This window comes from Vipera ursinii (genome assembly GCF_947247035.1).
Source record: "Vipera ursinii genome assembly, chromosome: 2".
NCBI classification, from domain to species: domain Eukaryota; kingdom Metazoa; phylum Chordata; class Lepidosauria; order Squamata; family Viperidae; genus Vipera; species Vipera ursinii.
Window position 1 is genome coordinate 253,249,995 of NC_139513.1, and position 19,222 is coordinate 253,269,216.

The 19,222-nt window shown below is 35.9% G+C and overlaps 1 protein-coding gene across 1 annotated transcript in view; it reads left to right on the forward strand.

The window, feature by feature from the left end:
- MCTP1 (multiple C2 and transmembrane domain containing 1) overlaps nucleotides 1-19,222 on the forward strand; it is a gene marked incomplete at both ends in the record, with an annotated part of 162,850 nt that overhangs the window by 64,500 nt on the left and 79,128 nt on the right. Inside the window, 5 exons of the mRNA XM_083353508.1 lie at nucleotides 9,048-9,150; nucleotides 15,525-15,627; nucleotides 15,975-16,076; nucleotides 16,397-16,471; nucleotides 17,957-18,076. Of these exons, the coding sequence (XP_083209634.1) occupies nucleotides 9,048-9,150; nucleotides 15,525-15,627; nucleotides 15,975-16,076; nucleotides 16,397-16,471; nucleotides 17,957-18,076 (503 nt within the window). The remainder of the gene's footprint in view (nucleotides 1-9,047; nucleotides 9,151-15,524; nucleotides 15,628-15,974; nucleotides 16,077-16,396; nucleotides 16,472-17,956; nucleotides 18,077-19,222) is intronic.

Here is a 19,222-nt window from a genome sequence, read left to right on the forward strand (position 1 = left end):
GTCCAGGCCGGCAAACTCGAATAGCCAAGTTTTTAGGTCCCGGTAAAACGAGCAAAGGTCGGGGGCCATCCGGAGTTCCACAGGCAGCTGATTCCAAAGGGCAGGCGTGCCCACCGAGAACGCTCTCCCCCTGGGGGTCTCCAGCCGGCACTCCCTGACTGGCGGCACCCTGAGGAGGCCCTCCCTGTGGGAGCACACAGGACGATGGGAAGTTGATGCTGGCAGCAGGTGCTCCCGAAGTTAGTCCGGACCCATGCCATTTAGGGCTCTATAGGTCATCACCAGCACCTTGAATCTTACCCAGAGGGCAACTGGAAGCCAGTGCAGCTCGTGGAGAAGAGGCGTTACATGGGAGTATCGGGGAAAACCCCATGACAATGGAAAAAAATATTTTGAGATTTGAAGGAGGGGGAAAAGTTTTACTTTTTCTTCATTACCTTTACATTTATAACCCAAAAAGGAATGGAAGAAGTTACAATTGGGTTAACCTAATCTTAACTGGATTAAGATTGGACTGTTTTTTCCTACTCCCAGCAGAAAGCAATATGCGTATATACACACACACACATATACAGATGTATATACATACACACATATGCATACACATACACATACAAACATTCAAGGATATATTTTGATCTCCAACAACACATTATACACATTATACCTTTGTTTAAGTAAATATATCTGTGTCACAATCTATTACTAGTTAAAAATACCAGACACAGGACGCATTTATTTCTGAAGCTAAGATATATCATATGAATGGAGCTAACCATCTACCCATGGCTTTATGCTTCTCTACAAGTTGCCTTTTTCAGCTGTGAGATGTGACCTGATGGTGATTGTTGAAAACTGATGGTCAATTTCCCTCTAATTTTGAGTTGGGATTCACTGTTAAAAAAAACAAAACCCAATTCTCTCCAGAACATTGCTCTGCACATATGTAAGATATGATTTGAGCCTTCAACTTTTACCAAAATATGAAGAGCACTCCTTTCCCACCAAGTATTGCCCTAAGCAATCATACTCAGGTTGTAGTGGTTAATAGTTCACTGATATTATACACACAAACACATATACAGAGTCTAATGTAAGAAAACAGCAAAGTAAAAACTATTCCAGCTTTTAATCTAGTCTCTGAAATAATTAAAATATATGTGGGACATAACTATTACAACTTTTCTCATGATCTAAAGAAAAACCTAGTGATCTGGAACAGTAGTTTTCAGTTACTGTGCCATGGTACATTTGTGTACTGAGAAAAATCCACAGGTGTGCTCCATTGGTGAGTCACAAGTGAATGATGAAAACCCCTTCTCCAGGGCTAAAGTGTCTTCATTTCTTCTCCCTTGTCCCTGTGAAGTTGCAAGAACTTTAGTTTCATGAACCAGCTTTGAGAAGTTAGCACTTTTTCAGTGTGCCACGGAATGAAAAAAGGCTGAAAATCACTGATTTAGAAGGAACATGTGTTTAATGGCTGAGGGAATTAATTGAGACACTCTGATCTATACGCAATCTGGTTTGAAAATATTTTAGAAAAAGTATTTGGGTCTTTCAGACAGTTTTCAGACTTTCCAGAAATTGTTTGTGAAATGATATCTATGCTTGTCATGTAAAGTTCTACAGAAAGAGAAAACAGTGTTTCATGATAAAATATTTTTGATTTTTCATATATTGTTTTATATCCCACAAGGCTTCTTGTAATTGATAAACGTGGCTGGTCATTTTTATTGTTAGATTGCTTTCTGTATTTAGATCTCTAAGCTTTGAATTTAATATTTATAATATCTTAGTTCATGACTCAGCTGGTAGGAGCACCTGGTTGACCTATTCTCGGTTGGAGAATTAAACAAGGTCATATCTGGTTTTTACATGGTTAGGAAAATTTCACGGAAAACCAGATTAATAGACAAAGCTACAGTGTTAAAAAAAATTGTCCCTGAAATCTCCAAGAGTCAATCCTGACTCAAAGGAGAGTTTACTTTTTAATACTATTGACACTATCAGTGAAAGAGACTGATATAAATATAATTCATAGACATGAATGCACAAATACTGTGCTGTAATAGTAAAAAGATTTGTATGTGCGTGTATGCCTATCATTATATGACCACATAAATTATACTAAGACCTACTGATAATCAGCAAGTCTTATTCTGAATTAACCATGTTCGGTATTGCTGTAAGACGTATTTATATTTGATTTTTTGTTACTTTTATTATATGCTATTAATTGGTAGCTATTATTAACATTTCAAAGGAAGGTATTTATGACTTCCAGTATTCTATTCCAGTATCGACATAACAGTAATGACTGGAGTAATGATACACTTTATGGAAACTTCCTGATTCTTTTTACTATAATATTGTAGCATAGCTTGTATGACTGACATTCCCAAAATAAAGTTCTATCCCTTAAATATTTTTCAGATATATTTTTAGACATGGCACCATCATGTAATAAAAGTTGTGGTATCTTTCAGTAAAAGCAATTCTATAGGAACCTTCTCTTTGATTTTATTAATAATAATATTTATTCTCTTCCCAGTGAAAGAATGAATCTTGGTAACCAATGAGATGTAAAATAAATGAATCTCATTCATTAGATTAATGGGAAAGAAAGTTACAGGGTATTTTTGTTTGTTTACTAAAACAGTATTTTTGAGTCAGTTAAAATGGATACTATCCTGAGAAAAATTGAAAATTATGGGATCCAATTTGCCATAGAGCTATCAGAAAAAAGAGCTTTTTTCTTCTTTGCTTTTTTCTCTTTGTGATTGATATTTTCCATGGAGATCTATAACTTTTAAATGAAGGCCACTACTAAATAATAATTAATAGACATCATCACTGAAAATATCTACAGATTTTATTCAGACAAACCCACATCTTAAGATGTTTAAGAAGTAGCATCTTAAATTATTTTAAAAACAGAGTATTAAATATAAAATACAACAAAAATGTTTTTATAAAACATTTTAATAATGGCTGATTATCGTATGTGAAATAATTCTTTAACTCTCTATTCTTTGTATGTTTAATAATAGCTTGTTGATTTAGTGTTTTCATGCAGTGTTCATACGTTTTAATTAATATGGTTGGTGAAAGATTATTGCAAAAACAACAGGAAAATGATGTCGAATCCTTCTTTTTACTACTACTAACTGAGTCTTACTTTTGTTAAAAAATTAAAACACTGAAACTCATTAGTGGAACCTGCATTTGACAGGCTGCCTAGAAAACAGTTTATTTTTTGCTATCTCTGGGTTTTAATTAAGATGTGTTCAATTATAGTCTCATACACACACTGCCCCTGCTTGCTATGTCATAGATGGGTGATCAGGGTGCTTTCAGATGGTCCAGCCCATGACTTTGACCTTCTGCGCAGTCCAGTGTTCCCTGGGGAACCGTTCAGCTCATGAGGTCTGATTTCACACTTCCAGGATGCCTCAGCTCTCTTAACAATGACAGGGAGACAAAGCCCTTTAGAACATGCCGCACTGGGACTTGTTTAAATTGGAAACTAGAGAGGAGTCAAGGAACGAGGTTATGGACTACAGAATAGTGCTTTTAATAAAGAGCTCACAGCTCTGGTTCAGCTCAACGAGGGTTACTTCTGTACAATTAATTGAGTCATTTATCTAAACCATCTTAGGTGTCTGATTTCTCACAGAAAGATGCAGATGAGATATGCACAGAATGAATTTTAACACTGACTGCTGTGGGAGTTTTAGTTTGCATTAAACCGTGTATTTGGTTTTTTTCCCCCCCATGGTCTTAATTGTATATGATTTTTTAAAAAAAATTAAAACGGTTATTGGCATTAGGGAAAAAGAAATACAGCTGGAAAGATAGATCCATTCTCAATGCAAGCAAAATTTCTAGAAAATAGTGCTCTTTTGTTAATGTTTAGCAATCATATTCTTATTCATCATGCTATGCTCTTGAGGTTAGCAGCTGCATAATGCATCTCAGACAATCTCCATTCATGCCCCAACTTTAGTCAATAGGTAGCATCATGTTTAGCTGAGTCAGAGGAGTAGAACGTTTCATATTAAGGACTGGAGGTAGCCCGTAAAAAGCTTGTAGGCAGGTTGTCAGCAAAGTAAGTAGTCAGCTTGACGGCCTTGAAGACATTCAGATAGCTCCATGGAAAATACACCTACTGTATTATTGCAAGAAAATTCAAAGCCTTTATTTGAATCCTGTGCAGATCTGATTTTATGTAATCCTGCTGTCTGAAATTTGGAATGAAGGTAATTAAAAATAAATTAAATCATAATTGAGTAATTGATTTCAACTGCCTCTTCTGTCAAGTTTTTAAGAGAGACCTACTCTTGGTCACCTTCTACTGTAGATGATTCTGAGTCTTCAGTGGAATAATATAATGGTGAATTTTTTGTTTGGAACTTGACCATACTCACATTTTAAATAGATCTTTGGGGTATTCTGTGTAGAGAAAGTGCAGTCCACCTTTGATAACAGATTCTGTAACCTTGAAATGGTCAACCCTGTGCTTGACCAATCCATTTGGTCCATTTCATCTTGTTGCTGGTGGTGGAGCATGATTTGGATGAATCAGAGGAAAAAAATTGTTATCACATTTTTTAAAGCCCCTTTAGGGATGCATTTTAAAAAGAGCTTTGTTGCTGTGATGCTACCAGCCCCTACACACAGACACACACACACACACACACACACACACACACACACATACACACCCTTTTATTTTTTAATTCTTATCTCCAGGAGTTTTCAGTAGAAATCCAAATAAAACATTCTCTGTACCTTTAGAGCAAAATTGTATACTTGTTTCATCTCAACATCATGCAAGCCTGTTGCTACAATTCTCTAAAGAATGAGAATGTTATGGTCATGTGCATTGGGAGCAAAGGAAGAATGATATATTCTTCTCCCTGCCAGTCTCTACTGGCAAATCGCTGGGAGTCTATTGCAGTATACAAAATAAATAGATCTCACACCCTGTGTTTCCAAGGCTTTATTGTAACTCATTGGATCTGAGAAGATTCTTCAGAGGTTTGTCATGGCTGCTTGGGTTTTTGTCTCCAGACCTCATCACATGCTTTTTTAGGTCATTCTGCAGCATTCCCAAACTCCTAATAATCCTTTGGATTCAATTTGATGAGAACAGCTTTACATCTTCTCACTTTCTCTGCCATCCACTGAATGCCGAAAAGGTCGCCATCTATCCAATATTAATATAATAAGATGTTGTGATTGATAGAATGGTCTTAAGGATCACTTTGGAGTGATTGATGGGGTTGATCTTTCTTTATTTCTTCTATAGATGTTGTAGATATGTTCTTAGTTTTATATACTCTAAGCTCCTATATTTGGGAGTGTGGTGGCTCACCTGATTAGAAGGTTGGGTTGACAATCAACAAGCTCACATTCAAAACCTGAGTCCTGCTGTGTGGCAGGGCAAGTTCCTGTCAATCTCTTCAGCTTCTGTTCACCTAGCTATTTGAAAGTGTGCAAACACGAGTAGTTAAATAGGTACCACTTTGGTGGGCACATTAATGGTGACCTGAAAGGAGCCCCCAACCAGGTGTCCCCCAGGCAACAGTGATGTCATCAGCTAATCCTTTCAACCTGGAAGCACCTCTGTGTTTTGGGAACGAAAGCAGCAGCAGCTTCTATATTCGTATGAGTAGGCAGCATACAAACGTGTACAAAGAAATAAACATTGGTAATTTGGGATCTGATAAATTTTTTAATGCAATCTTTACTCAAAAATGTGCACAGTATGTGAATAAATGAAGTAATTGAATGCAAGCATGCATTTTTAGAAAATATATACAATTATGAGTCTATATATGAGTCTACAATGCGGACTGGAAACTCAATGGAATTATGAGTACATGCAAAACTTGACTGATTTACTCATCTCTTCTGATGACATTTGCTTCTACCTCGCTGCTTCAAAACAGCTTAAAGGATATTCTCATGTGGACTTTTTTTTTCTTTTGAAGCTCAACATGTTCAAAACCAACTGCTCTTTCCTTTAAAGGTTTTTTTTTTCTTGTGCACTTCCCATCTGCTTTGTGTAACAAGTGCAGAGCTTTCCTCTTTGCTTTTTATGTTCAATCTGTAAATATTCTGTTGCTACTTCCATTTTAATATTGAAAAAAATGAATCCTTTTATCCAGGTGAAAACTCACTGATGTCCTGATAACCTCATACCATCTCTGCTCTTGTTTTATTGCTTAACCTTGGTCATTTTTCACTTTATCCTTATCCACAACTAACAGGTAGTGGGGGAAATCTCTTATTACTCTGGGAATGTAAACTCAATAAATTCCAACACTATTCAGTAACATGAGATGTTTGTCTTCACTACCAAAGTTCTTAGAGCATTATCCCCTTATCTCTTTGCTTTAGTATTGCAATGATTCCTGATCTTGATCTATTCTCATCAAAAATCATCAAGTTCTTTTTTCAGTAATCTATTTTTCTGTCCATTGTATAGATTCTGAAAAATGTTGTATATGGTGTGCCTTATATTAACATGAAACTTTTGGTAACATTTGAGTGCTATCAGGGACCAGATCTTATGATTGTATTAAAATAATGCTTTTGCAGCTGCTTTGCTCATTAAGTATTTCTGGGCTCAGTTTAAAATTACCGGTATACTGTTTATACAAATTTTCATAGTTGGTTAGAAGCATTGCCTGCATCTACATGTGGATCTCTACATTGTGTCTTCATCTCAATCTATTTCACAAATGATTCTTAAATTTAGAGCTTAGGTAACTATTTTTCGTTAGATAAAAAAAATTCTCTAGAAGGATGAAAGGACAAGAGGCATTCCTTAGCTTAATCAGTTTTTCCCCTTTAAGCTTCCTTGATTTTATGAGTTCTTTCTACAACCAGTTACATTTTTTTATCCTTGTGAAAGATTTCCACAGAAATGGTGCTACATATCAAACTATATTTTTAAAGCCTCTGGCTCATCTTTATAATTTTCATTTTCGAACATAAATAAAGTGATAGTGAAATCTGAGAATATCTATATAGTATGACACTTCCTAGAAAGTATGTTTAGAATAGGAATGTCTGTGTATGAATTGTTATGTGCCTTGATCAACTAGCTTCCAATCATCTGTGTTGGTATTGAAAATACTTGTGTTATGGGCAAAAATGTTTGGAGGAGGGGAAGAAGGAAAAAGCTAAGGCCATCAGTGCTGCCAATAAAGGGAGGTAAGGAAAGGAAGGCACTGAGAACACTGGAGAAATTAGGATGGGCCAGTTGTTTATCTATCACCCATGTGCTGTGTCTTCAAGCACAGTACATTCAACCAGTATTCCTGCTGCTAATCTTCCTGGGGCCTCACAGATGCTTTCTCTATTGTGTCCTTGGCTTCCAGCTCTGTCAGAAGGTGAACAAGGAAGAGGAAGTACTACATGCACAAAAAATCACTGTACTTCTGTCAACCAGAGTGACTTTTATTCTTACGGTGCAAATAAAGTGAATAATTTCTGCTTATATTTCTAAAATACAGTGTTATACATAAAATAATATGCAGGAATATATAGAGCTTCTTGCAATTCTGCAGCAATTCCAATTGGTCATTGCTTTGTTATGTTAATTTCTTTAGGTAGCTGGGCAGTACTTTCCCTTCTTAAGCTTAGCTTTGAGAGGAGAAGATAATAATAATGATGATAATAATAATAATAATAATAATAATAATAATAATAACAACAACAACAACAACAAAACAACAACAACAACAACAACAACAACAACAATAATAATAATAATAATAATAATAATAAGTTGGAAGGTATCTTGGAGGTCATCTAGTCCAACCCCCTGCTCAGGCAGGAAACCCTATACCATTTCAGACAAATGGCTGGCCAGTCTCTTCTTAAAAACCTCCAGTGTTGGAGCATTCACCACTTCTGGAGGCAGGTTGTTCCACTGGTTAATTGTTCTAACTGTCAGGAAGTTTCTCCTTAGTTCTAGGTTGCTTCTCTCCTTGACTAGTTTCCATTAGTTGAAACAAATTACAAATTACCATTTAATGTGGTATATTTGAGGTCCTAAATTTGTGATATGTCATTACAGAATATTTTATAAAAAAATTGTTGCCCAGTGTGCTATATTTTACACTATGATCTATCTTGAGCAACATCAGTCTAATAGCGTATTTTAGTGGGAAACATTTGCTACTCCATTTCTCTCTTGCTTTTGTTGCAGTTAATTTTCATTTAATAAAATAGCCTTATCACGACATAGATTATTTGGAAAAGTATACTGAGTATTCTTGAGTATACTGAGTATTCTTGAGTCAAAAATCCATTTTGTTATCACATAACTGTAATGTATGAAAATAGTGAATTTTGTCATCACACACTGTCTTGCACTATATCCTGAAATTTCAGTAAGATTCTCTCTGAAATATTAAATTTGGCAATATATTTTAATCTAAATAGCGCTACAAATGTAGGCAAATGTTAAAGTTTATGACATATAGTAATCTTCAAGAAATTTTAAAAATTAAATGGTAGATAAACTGTTATCTATTTTTTCTAGTATATCATCCTTAAAATTAAACTTAAATGCTATTATGAGATCTATGTAATATGTGGAACTTCTGTTAATAGAAATCTATTCATTTGTAATTTTCTATGTTTTAGACATCGGAATATATTTAACATGAGCAGTGTTTTATATAATAAAAATGCACTATACATCAGGGCTCTGTCTTTAAAATTGGAAGGCAAAATACTGCTAAGGCATGAAAATTGCTGTTTGCAACACTTTTTACAGTATCACATAACTGTATCTCTCATACAGTTCTGTGAAAAGGCATGTTTAATCCCAAACTAATATCCACACTCCATCATCTTTGCCTTTAATCCAGAGTATTCCACTGCAATACTTTTATAATTTACCACACAACATTACTAATAACCAATTTTAAGATTATTTGGTTTTTAGAGTATGAATTGTTAATTACATAGAATGCCAAGATAATTTTAGGTTGCAAATTCATAAATGTCTCTAAAACTTTTTGCAGGTAAAAGTGATCCATTTTGTGTAATTGAATTGAACAACGATAGATTGTTGACCCACACAATATATAAGAACCTTAATCCCGAGTGGAACAAAATCTTCACTTTGTAAGTCTTACCATACTTTTTAAAATTTCATTTACAAGTTTGATTGTGGCTTTCAAAATTATCAGAAATAAATTGCTCTAATTTCTTAAGCACAACAAATAAATGTCTTTGGAATAAATAGTACCCAAGATAGTGAAGTACCTATAAGCAAATGTTTTTTGTGTTTTGGTAATCTATTTTTATTGGTGATCTTCAGTATGTTCCAAAACATTTTAAAACTTAATCTGGCAAAGTAACGAAATGTATTGCTGCTAAGATGCTGGAAGAGATATCTTATACATTGGAAACTTTTAAAAAATGCCTTGCATCATGTAGGAAGTTTGAACTATTTAGTTTAGGAGTAATTAGATCAAGCTTCATAAACTTTGGAATAGCTGAAGAAGGTGGAATTGGAGTTCATCTAAGGTGCAATAAATCAGAAAAATGCTGGCCCCAAAGTAACTGGCAAAGGACCTGAAGGATTTCAGATGTATTTTTCCCATAATACTTGGTGATATCAAAGACTGAATCTGGGAGCTGATAGTAAGTATTATATACTTATTTTTGTTCACTTATTTAGGACTTTAAAATCTAGAATCTAAAAATCATAGGAGCTTGCATCTGGATATCCAAACCAACTCCTGTTTTGAGGGCTTCTGAAGAGCTTCAAAGCCATGGCTGTCCCAGAAAGCATTTGGGAATAGTGAGGATTAAAATGTACTCATTGGGTAGTACTATTAGAGGATATTGTTGCTATTTTAATGTTTTTGTTACTTGATGAAAGTAGCTCAGAGTCATTTTTAATTGAGCAGCAAACAAGCTATAATAAAAACGGAACTAAGTTTCTTTGTATTGCTTTTTTTGTAAAGAATGGATTTAGGATTATTACAGCACATGGATCAATCATGTTTAGCCCTCTAGAATAACAATTTGTGCACCCCCAATACCCCAACACCCTCTGAAATTCAGTGCATGATTTAGAGCAATTTATCATGAGTTGCTTGGCTAAAGTGGGGAAACAGAAGCTTTTCCTAATCCAACCCTAAACCATCTTCCCCAAAATATCTTTCAAGTGATACTACCAAACACTCTTCTGCAGCCCCTTTAAAGGTCAGGAGGCTAAGAAAGTTTAACACCTAAGACATGCCGATTCCTGTTATAAAGGACAGCCAAAGCTTAGTGATAAATCAGCTGTCAAAGGAGTAGGCTGAATAATTTGCTGAATTGGACATTAGTAACACAGTACTTTCTAACTAGTTATTGTGATTCTTCATTTAATAAAAGTGAGTTAACTATAGGAAGGAATGTAAAAAGGCTTTGTAATACCTGTATTTTAATATAAGAAAACTGATCTATTGGAGATGAATTGGTAGATAAAAAGTTATAGAGAATTGGAGTAGATCTTACAAGTTTACCAATGGAAATATTTGATTTTTTGAATTTGAAGAATGAAGGATCATCTTTTTATTGTAATTTCTCCTAATTATATTACAAGAAAAACAAATCTGTTTCATGTTCTTTACAGTTTAATAATCCCCTGAACTTTTCTGGTTAGGGCTTTATTTTTGTTGTTTCTTCTTGTTCTTGTTTATATTTTATATTTATTAAATTTTTATACCGCCCTTCTCCCGAAGGACTCAGGGCGGTGTACAGGGCAATAAACATTAAAAAACAAAGTAAAAAAGTTAAAAACAATTAAATGATTTATGCCCGATATATACAATAGTTAAAACCATATTAAAACCCAACCCCAAACCCATCAGACCAGGCCGGCTTGCTCAAATAAATAGGTTTTTAGATCCCGCTGGAAGGAGCGAAGGTCAGGGGCAATCCAGAGCTCAACCGGCAAGCGGTTCCACAGGTCTGGCGCACCCACAGAGAACGCCCTCCCCCTGGGGGCCACCAGTAGACATTCTCTGATCGGAGGCACCCTGAGGAGGCCCTCTCTGTGGGAGCGCACTGGACGGAGGGAAGTTGCTGCCGTAGGTAATCCGGACCCATGCCATGTAGGTCTTTGTAGGTCATTACCAGCACCTTGAATCTCACCCGGAGGGCAACCAGCAGCCAATGCAGCTTGCGGAGCAAAGGTGTAACATGGGAGTATCGGGAGACTCGATTCAAGCCAAAACCCCCAAAAGATTAGTGTAAGAACATTATATGATCGGCTTTCTAGTCCTACAAGTCCAACTTTCATACCAAGCTTTTTTGGGAGAATGGGGGTAGAGTGCTTGCAACTTCAGGTCCTCTGTAACAGTCGTGACTTTATTTCAATCTGTTAATGGATGGATAGCATCAGTCATACCTTTAATTAATTTTGCTTCAGGTTGAGCAATAGTCTGAACATGATGTGAAATGCTACATTGAATATCTGCTTATGATCAGACATGTACTTTCAGGCTTGCAAGATTCTGTTCGTGTAACTTTTCAATAAAGTAAAATATGTTTATCTGGTTATGCTCTGTCTCACAAAGCTTAACCACCTAGATAATGGCAACCTAGCTACAATTGTTCAAATATAGTAACCCTTACGTTTGGATTACATGATGCACTCAGTGTGGGGCTGCCCTTACTTATTTAAAAAATCTCATTTGGTGGAAAATGCTGGGAACAAGTTGCTAAGCAAAACACTTGGCCATGTTCATGTTACATGTTGTGAAAACAATTGAATCAGCTGCCTATTAGCTAATAAAGCAAGTTCAGATTGTACTGATGTAGAACTTGGAACCAGTTCAAATTTCAGATTAAGATTATTAGGGGAGAGCATTATGTGTGAAGCAGGAGTGACATTTTACACATTTTCTGTAATATGCCTGCATTCTGAAATGTTCTACCTTAACATTTGTGAAGTGTCTGCCATTACAACTTTTATTTTCCTTTTCATACAAGCCTTCACCACTAATTTCTGATTTGTTCTCTTTTTCCCTATTTTTAGATTGAGCATTATTTTAGTACTACTCTAACATACTTTATATTTTAATTCCATTATAAACCACCTTGAGATTTTAAATAAAATATTAGTTATAGACAGATGTATTTATTAATGTATGTGTATTATATAAACATATACTTTATATTACATAAATATAGTAATATATTAAAATGATTATGTCCTTAATATGTAATTTAATAATTGTAATAATTATTTTTTAAAAAATGATATCTATTTGGCTAGTTGGAAAAAAACAGGAGAAAAGACTGACAGTTGTACAAGGTCCTGCTCTGTTCAAGTGTGTTTATAAGTGATATAACAGAAAGATTGCTAGATAAGGTTTGTCTTTTTGATGATGACATAAAGGTGTAGAATAGAGTTGATGTTCCTGGGAGTATTCGTAACATGGAAAACAGTTTGGCATTGCTGCAAGTTTGGTCAAAAATGTGAAAACTGCAGTTCAATGTTTCCAAATGTAAGATCATGCACTTAGGAAAACAGAATCATCTGGCAGGATATAGTATTGGGGGTACAATGTTAGACAGAACAACAGAAGAACAGGATTTGTGTGTGCTTATAGCTGATGACTACAGAACGAGCAAACAGTGTGGCCAGGTAGCTGTGAAGGCAAACAAAAAGGTCCTAATCCCACTATTTAGATCTTTAGTTAGCCCTCCTTTGGAATACTGTGTTCTGAAGACCCCACTTAAAAAAGATATTGGTAAGATTTAACGAGTCCAGAGATGAGCAACAAAAATGGTGCAAGGTCTGAGGGACTAAACATTAGAGAGATTGGAGGAAGTGAATTCATACAGCTTGGTGGACAAAAAGGAATGAAACCTTTAAATATATTAAGGATGTGAATAAGGTTCTAGAAGGCAGTATTTTCCATATAAAACAAAAATCAAGAATACGGGCTTAACCTCAAACTAACAGGAGGGAAGTTCAAAAATAATGTTAGAAAGTATTACTTCACAGAATGAGCTTGGAACCAACTTCCAGTAGAGGGAGCTGGGTCAATCCTCAGCGACTGAGTTTAAATATGCTTGGGATAAATACATGTCCATCTGCCAACAACATTTTTTTTAAATAAAATCTAATAACAAACCAACCAACAAACCAACAAACAAAAAACAAAGTCAAAAGGACTACTAGAGGGGTTTTTGCCATCGGTTTTTTATATGGCTATGGTCTTCCCAGTTGCAATGTATAGCTGTGAAAGTTGGACCATAACAAAGGCTGAGTGCCAAAGAATTGAGGCCTTTGAACTATGGTGCTGGAGAAGACTCCTGCGAGTCCCTTGGACTGCAAGGCGATCAAACCGGTCAGTCCTAGAGGAGATCAACCCTGACTGCTCTTTAGAAGGCCAGATCCTGAAGCTAAAACTCAAATACTTTGGCCACCTAATGAGAAGGAAGGACTCACTGGAGAAGAGCCTAATGCTGGGTAAGATTGAGGGCAAGAGAAGAATGGGACGACAGAGAATGAGGTGGCTGGATGGGGTCACTGAAGCAGTAGGCATGAGCTTAAGTGGACTCCAGAAGATGGTAGAGGACAGGAAGGCCTGGAGGAACGTTGTCCATGGGGTTGTGATGGGTCAGACACGACTTCACAACTAACAACGACAACAAATGTTTCTTATTTGCTCGATATGTTGGATCCCAATATCTCACTATAAAAAGAGATGGATAGAAGTTTTCATCCCACCCCTTCTTCCCCATCCTCTAGACCTAAAACAACTAAAAATGATACCCTGTTCTTACAATCCTGTTCAAGATAGAGGGAATGGAAGTTAATGGAAAATTGAATTGAATCTAAAAGTTGTTTAATTTTATTCAGTTTCTCAGTGGTAAATTGGCTCTGCTTTACTTCACCAATACTCATAAATGTTTTCACAAGTTTTATTTCTTATTACTCCTAGCATTTATTTTTACAAGTGATTTCCTCTAATATGATTCTTTTTCTTATGTACTATGTTGCAAACTTTTATTTTCAAGATCCTCAAATTCAGTAAATATACATTTCCAGTTTTCCTTTATATGATGAAAGCCTTTTTTTTCCTATACAAGAGGAAAGAAACAGGCTGAGAAGGGCTAGCAGAGGATTAGGGATTTGCCCTATATGTGGAGGCTATGCAGAATGGTCTTTTCTCAAAGCTCCAGCTTTGACATTAAAATTCATTCTGGATAAATGGTGTCTAATTTAAAACTGAAGCAAAAACTTAACTTCCAGCAACCATGAGACCATGATAGTCTTAAAAGAGTGATTATTTAAGTGCCTTCAACTGCCAATTCTTGCAGGAGGTCTAGAAGAACAATGTGATCAATAGTTTCAACTTTGCCAAGAGATCTAGGAAGACAAGGATGGTTGTTCTCCCTTCTCTCAAGTCCTGCCACAAGTGATCCACAACAACCAGTCTGGTTTCCATTACATGGTCCTCTAGTGCTCCCTGAAATTTTAATTCCGTTATTTTCTCAACATCCTTGGTGGAGCAGTGGGCTAATGCCTCCTTAAGTAACACCAGCTGCCTGCAATTTAGTGCAGGTTCGCATCCCACCAGGCTCAAGGTTGACTCAGCCTTCCATCCTTCTGAGGTAGGTAAAATGAGGACCCAGATTGTTGGGGGCAATTAAGCTGACTTTGTAATAATGCCGCTTTGGGGTGTGTGTGAAAGCCCTAATAAGCAGGCATATACATAGAATGAAGGCTACTGCTAAGCTTGTAAGCCGCCCTGAATCTTCGGAGAAGGGCGGGATATAAATGGAATTAAAATAAAAAAAAAATCCTTTCCAAAAAGGAGAGGTTGGAGTTAGAGGAAAGGCTGTTCGCGATTGCTGGTTCCACAGCCATTTCTCAAAGAGTGAGCAGGCTAGGACTTCTTTAAAAGCTGCTCAGTAGTCCTTTCCCTCAAAGAAGAATTGATGACTGCCAGAGTCCGACTGCCATTTCCCTTTCTAGATGCTTTAGCCAGACAGATGTGTCAAGTAGAAATACTAATATTATAGAAAACTTTCTCTACTAACTTGAGCTTATGAGGCTCAGAAACTTACTAGGTAACGTCACAAGTTGATACTTCTATAACTTCAAAAGATTCCATCCATCTGGCTTCCAACTCAGAGCAAATTCAAGTGATTTTATCGATAAAATGCTCAGCCAAACGATCACAACTTACACTAATTGGTTCTTCCGGCCCATCTTTGCCTAATAGGGTCTGGGACACTCTAAACAGTGCAGCTGGCAGACATTCCACAGACACAATAAGGGCAGGGAAGTATGTAATTGCCAAATGCTCAGTATTATGCCTGAGTTGTATTCCTATTTAAATTGGTCTTCTTTTAGCCCTCCTTTTCAGGTTTATACTTTCAAAAATACATGTACTGTTTGTTTTTGGGGGGGACTTAGTGGTGCATTTTTGTTGACAACCAATTCAGTGACTTTGCACCTCTTTCTGCCTCACCCTTTTTAGCAATATTAAAGATATACACTCAGTTCTTGAAGTGACAGTTTATGATGAAGATCGTGATCGGAGTGCAGACTTCCTAGGCAAAGTGGTTATTCCATTATTGTATGTAAGTTGATATTGTTATTGTTATTATTATCATCATTGCCATCGTCATCTGCTCTGAATTTCTTTATGCTCATGGAAACAATCAGTACAGGCTGTCATTTCTCAACCCAGGTCTGTAATAGGAATACTGAAAAAAATTTAACATACTCAATTCACGGCCATGTTGAATCCCATGATAGTTAATTTTTCCTGACAGACTTGGTCCTGGTAATGAACAGGTACTTGTCAGAATTGCCACAGTTGTTTTGGGTTCTCTGTCAGTTTCAGCAGCTGGGGGTCAAAGGTCATGGAGGGAGTGTATTCAGTAGAGACTGTGAGACAGACGGCTGTCATGTCCTTTTCCTGCAGATTCAAAATGGTGAACAGAAAGCCTACGTTTTGAAAAACAAGCAGCTGACAGGACCAACAAAGGGGGTCATCTATCTTGAAATGGATGTGATTTTTAATGCTGTAAGTCTTAACTTTGGCTTTTTTGTACTGCTAAAGAGTTCAGTTTCATGAAAGCTTTTGTTCCTGATTTGTAGAGAATTTCTGTCATTCCTCATTTTCTCTAAACTTTGATATATGCTGCAGAATACTCTTCCGCCACTGCCTGAGACAGTCACACTTTATCACCTCACTGCTATTGCTGTAATATATACACAAGCATGAGCTGCTGTGCTTCATATTTCTAGCTTATAATCTTGGTCTTGCGATTTTGAAATGCTGTGATAATGGTTCTAAATAATACGTGTATAAGTGCCTAAATATCACGATATTCTGATGTTTAGGTGAAAGCCAGCATCCAAACATTAATGCCCAAAGAACAGAAATATATTGAAGAAGAAAACAGACTATCTAAACAGGTAAAGATTTAGAATTGCAATATTATTGTGCAATTTGGGGTGGGGGTTTTTGGGGCGGGGGGAATAAGCATTTAAAGCACTTTTTGATTTATAACAAGTTTATCTGGACATGTGAGTGTGTGTGTGTGTGCGCGCGCACACACACACACACACACACACACACACACACACACACACACAGAGGTGCCCCACTGCAAGCAAAAACTGAGCTTTAGAAAAGTGCCATGAGAATCACAATAAAGTCATCAGTTTTCCCCTGTGTATCGGGTAATGGCACAGGTGGCTGTAAACTTAGTCTACCATACATTTTGTGGCTAATTTGACCTACAGGAACTCTCATATTATTGTGGATTAGAGAATCTATCAGTCTTTTGTTCTCCTAGTTGTAATACTGTGGTCCTTATTAGACTCTTAAGGCAACAGACTTTTGACTCTTCAAAGACTGACAATTATATTTTTTCTGGTTGTGTGTTTACTCTTACTAGCTGAAATATTTACTTATGAATAGTGACTATTTTAAAATTTTCATTTTGTTGAAGAATTGGTTAAATTAATATTAAAATCAAATTTATTCTATATTTTTATTATTACAACTATAGTAACTAAATAAGCTCTAAATTAATCTGTTTTTCCAGAACTGATTCATAAACTGACTAGTATTTGTATACTTCTTACTTAAAATATAGAGTTACTTTCAGTAAGGACTTTTTATAAGCAATCATTATTTACATAAGCAATCATTATTTACATAATCATAAAATAAGCAAGTACTCTTTTGTAATACACAAAACTAAATATTTTCTGTACAGTTTTCCCAGATGTTTAGAAATTAGTGGGCACATTTGCAGACAATGGATGGATAATCTTTATCACATAGTTTGAACTTAAAATTTCTCATTAAAGAAATCTTGTTTTAAATAAAAACAGGTACAGTATTATGCTTTAGAATGCAACAAGTTAGCAAGTTCTTTGAAGTGAATTTTTTGAATAAATTCAAGGTAATATCTTTCCAAGTACTGGTAAAAAGGTCTTCATAGTTTTAAAAAAGAAATGCATGGTTTTTTATGTCCTTTTAATGTTTTGTCATATCTTAAATGGAAAAACAAGTAAAATTGCCTGAGAATTACTGCATATGTCATTTCTTATAGCTAGTATAACATTTTGTTTAAAAAAATCTAGATTAATTTAGTAAATCTTTGAACCTCAGTGCTTGGAGCATAGTTACATATTCATAATGAAAGCTTAGTGAGTACAGCAGCATTGTCATTTCTTCTATTGTGCTGCAGAGTAAAATGATACAGCCTTTTATATTTTGCAATTACTGATAAACCTGTGGATACCTATTGACAATTCCTTTTTCATTTTTCAGTAATAGCACTTTTAGTTTATACAGTGTATCCTTTTAAGATAAAGTGTGAAACACGGTCAGAATATATTCACCAGCACAAAAGAAGCTAACACATGCTCTGTGTTTCTTACCTCTAGGTTCTTCTAAGGAACTTTATCCGTGTGAAACATTGTGTCATGGTCATTATAAATGCTGCCTACTTTATAAATGGCTGTTTTGAGTGGGAGTCACCACCAAGAAGTCTGGCTGCTTTTGTGGTATGATATTTTTAATTTATTCAACACATTATTAATCATTTATGGCATGTTTAATGGTAAACAATTATTAATTTTGCACACAAGCTTAACAACTCCCATTTGTCACTAAGGTCAGTAGGAATGGCTAAACAAACCATAGAAGAATTTTCTGAGGTTTATTTAACCCCTTCTACTGGCAGGAGAAGCAAACCAGGAGCAGTCAAGTAGGATACATCAGCAGGTTACTTTTTCACAATAAGCCAAAACTGAATGTGCAAACACAGATAATACTTAATAGTCTCACATTTGGAACACACTGTTATCAACTATTCACCAAGTAAGCAATAATATTGGACAAATCAGTAGTTTTAGATTGCACCCTGAATTATTGAGCTCTTAAAAAAATGATTTACTTATCATCAGGATTAGGAAGATTAATGCAGTCAGTGGAATCTTTATTATGTCATTCTTGATGAATTAGATTCCTGGTCATCAAAGACAACTTGTGATACGGTTTTGTTGTTTCCTAATCTTAATGTATAATCTGCAGCATTCTTCTGGTAAAAGGTTTTTTTGCTGTGTGGGTAGATTTCTACCACTGTTTATACAATAAATGATACTAATGTTGAAGATATTGTATATAAAGGTTGTTTTCTATATTTCCTATATAGCACTACTATGTTATTAAGTACAAGAAACTGAAATTGTGTTTTGTATGGTGTTCAGACAACTGTTTAACCCAAGAAATTAAAGAGCAGATAACGTCAGGCTGTCTCAGGGTTGCAATGATGTTTTGTTGGCTTTTCATACCTTCCCTCCCGAAAGCTGAGATAAAACAGTTGCCGGAGGCGCAGTCCTTTCTTCTCCCTCCCTTCTAGCTGACATCAAGGGGAAAGATAGTTCACAGAGGAAGTATGCAGAAGCAGCAAAGTGTTACAATGTAGTGATAGAGGAAAACAGAGCAATAACCCGCAATGCATTTCCCCCCTCCCCTCCAGGAGTATGGCAGATCCCAGAAGTATAGAAAGAGTAGGCTTAGAATTAAAAGTAGAAAAGGGGCCCCTTAGAATATGGTTTCTGACATCCTGCCTCCCTTAAAAAAAGAGAGATCCACCTGTGGAGACATAGAGACAAATATGCCCTACGCACAGTCATTCATGCGCTCGT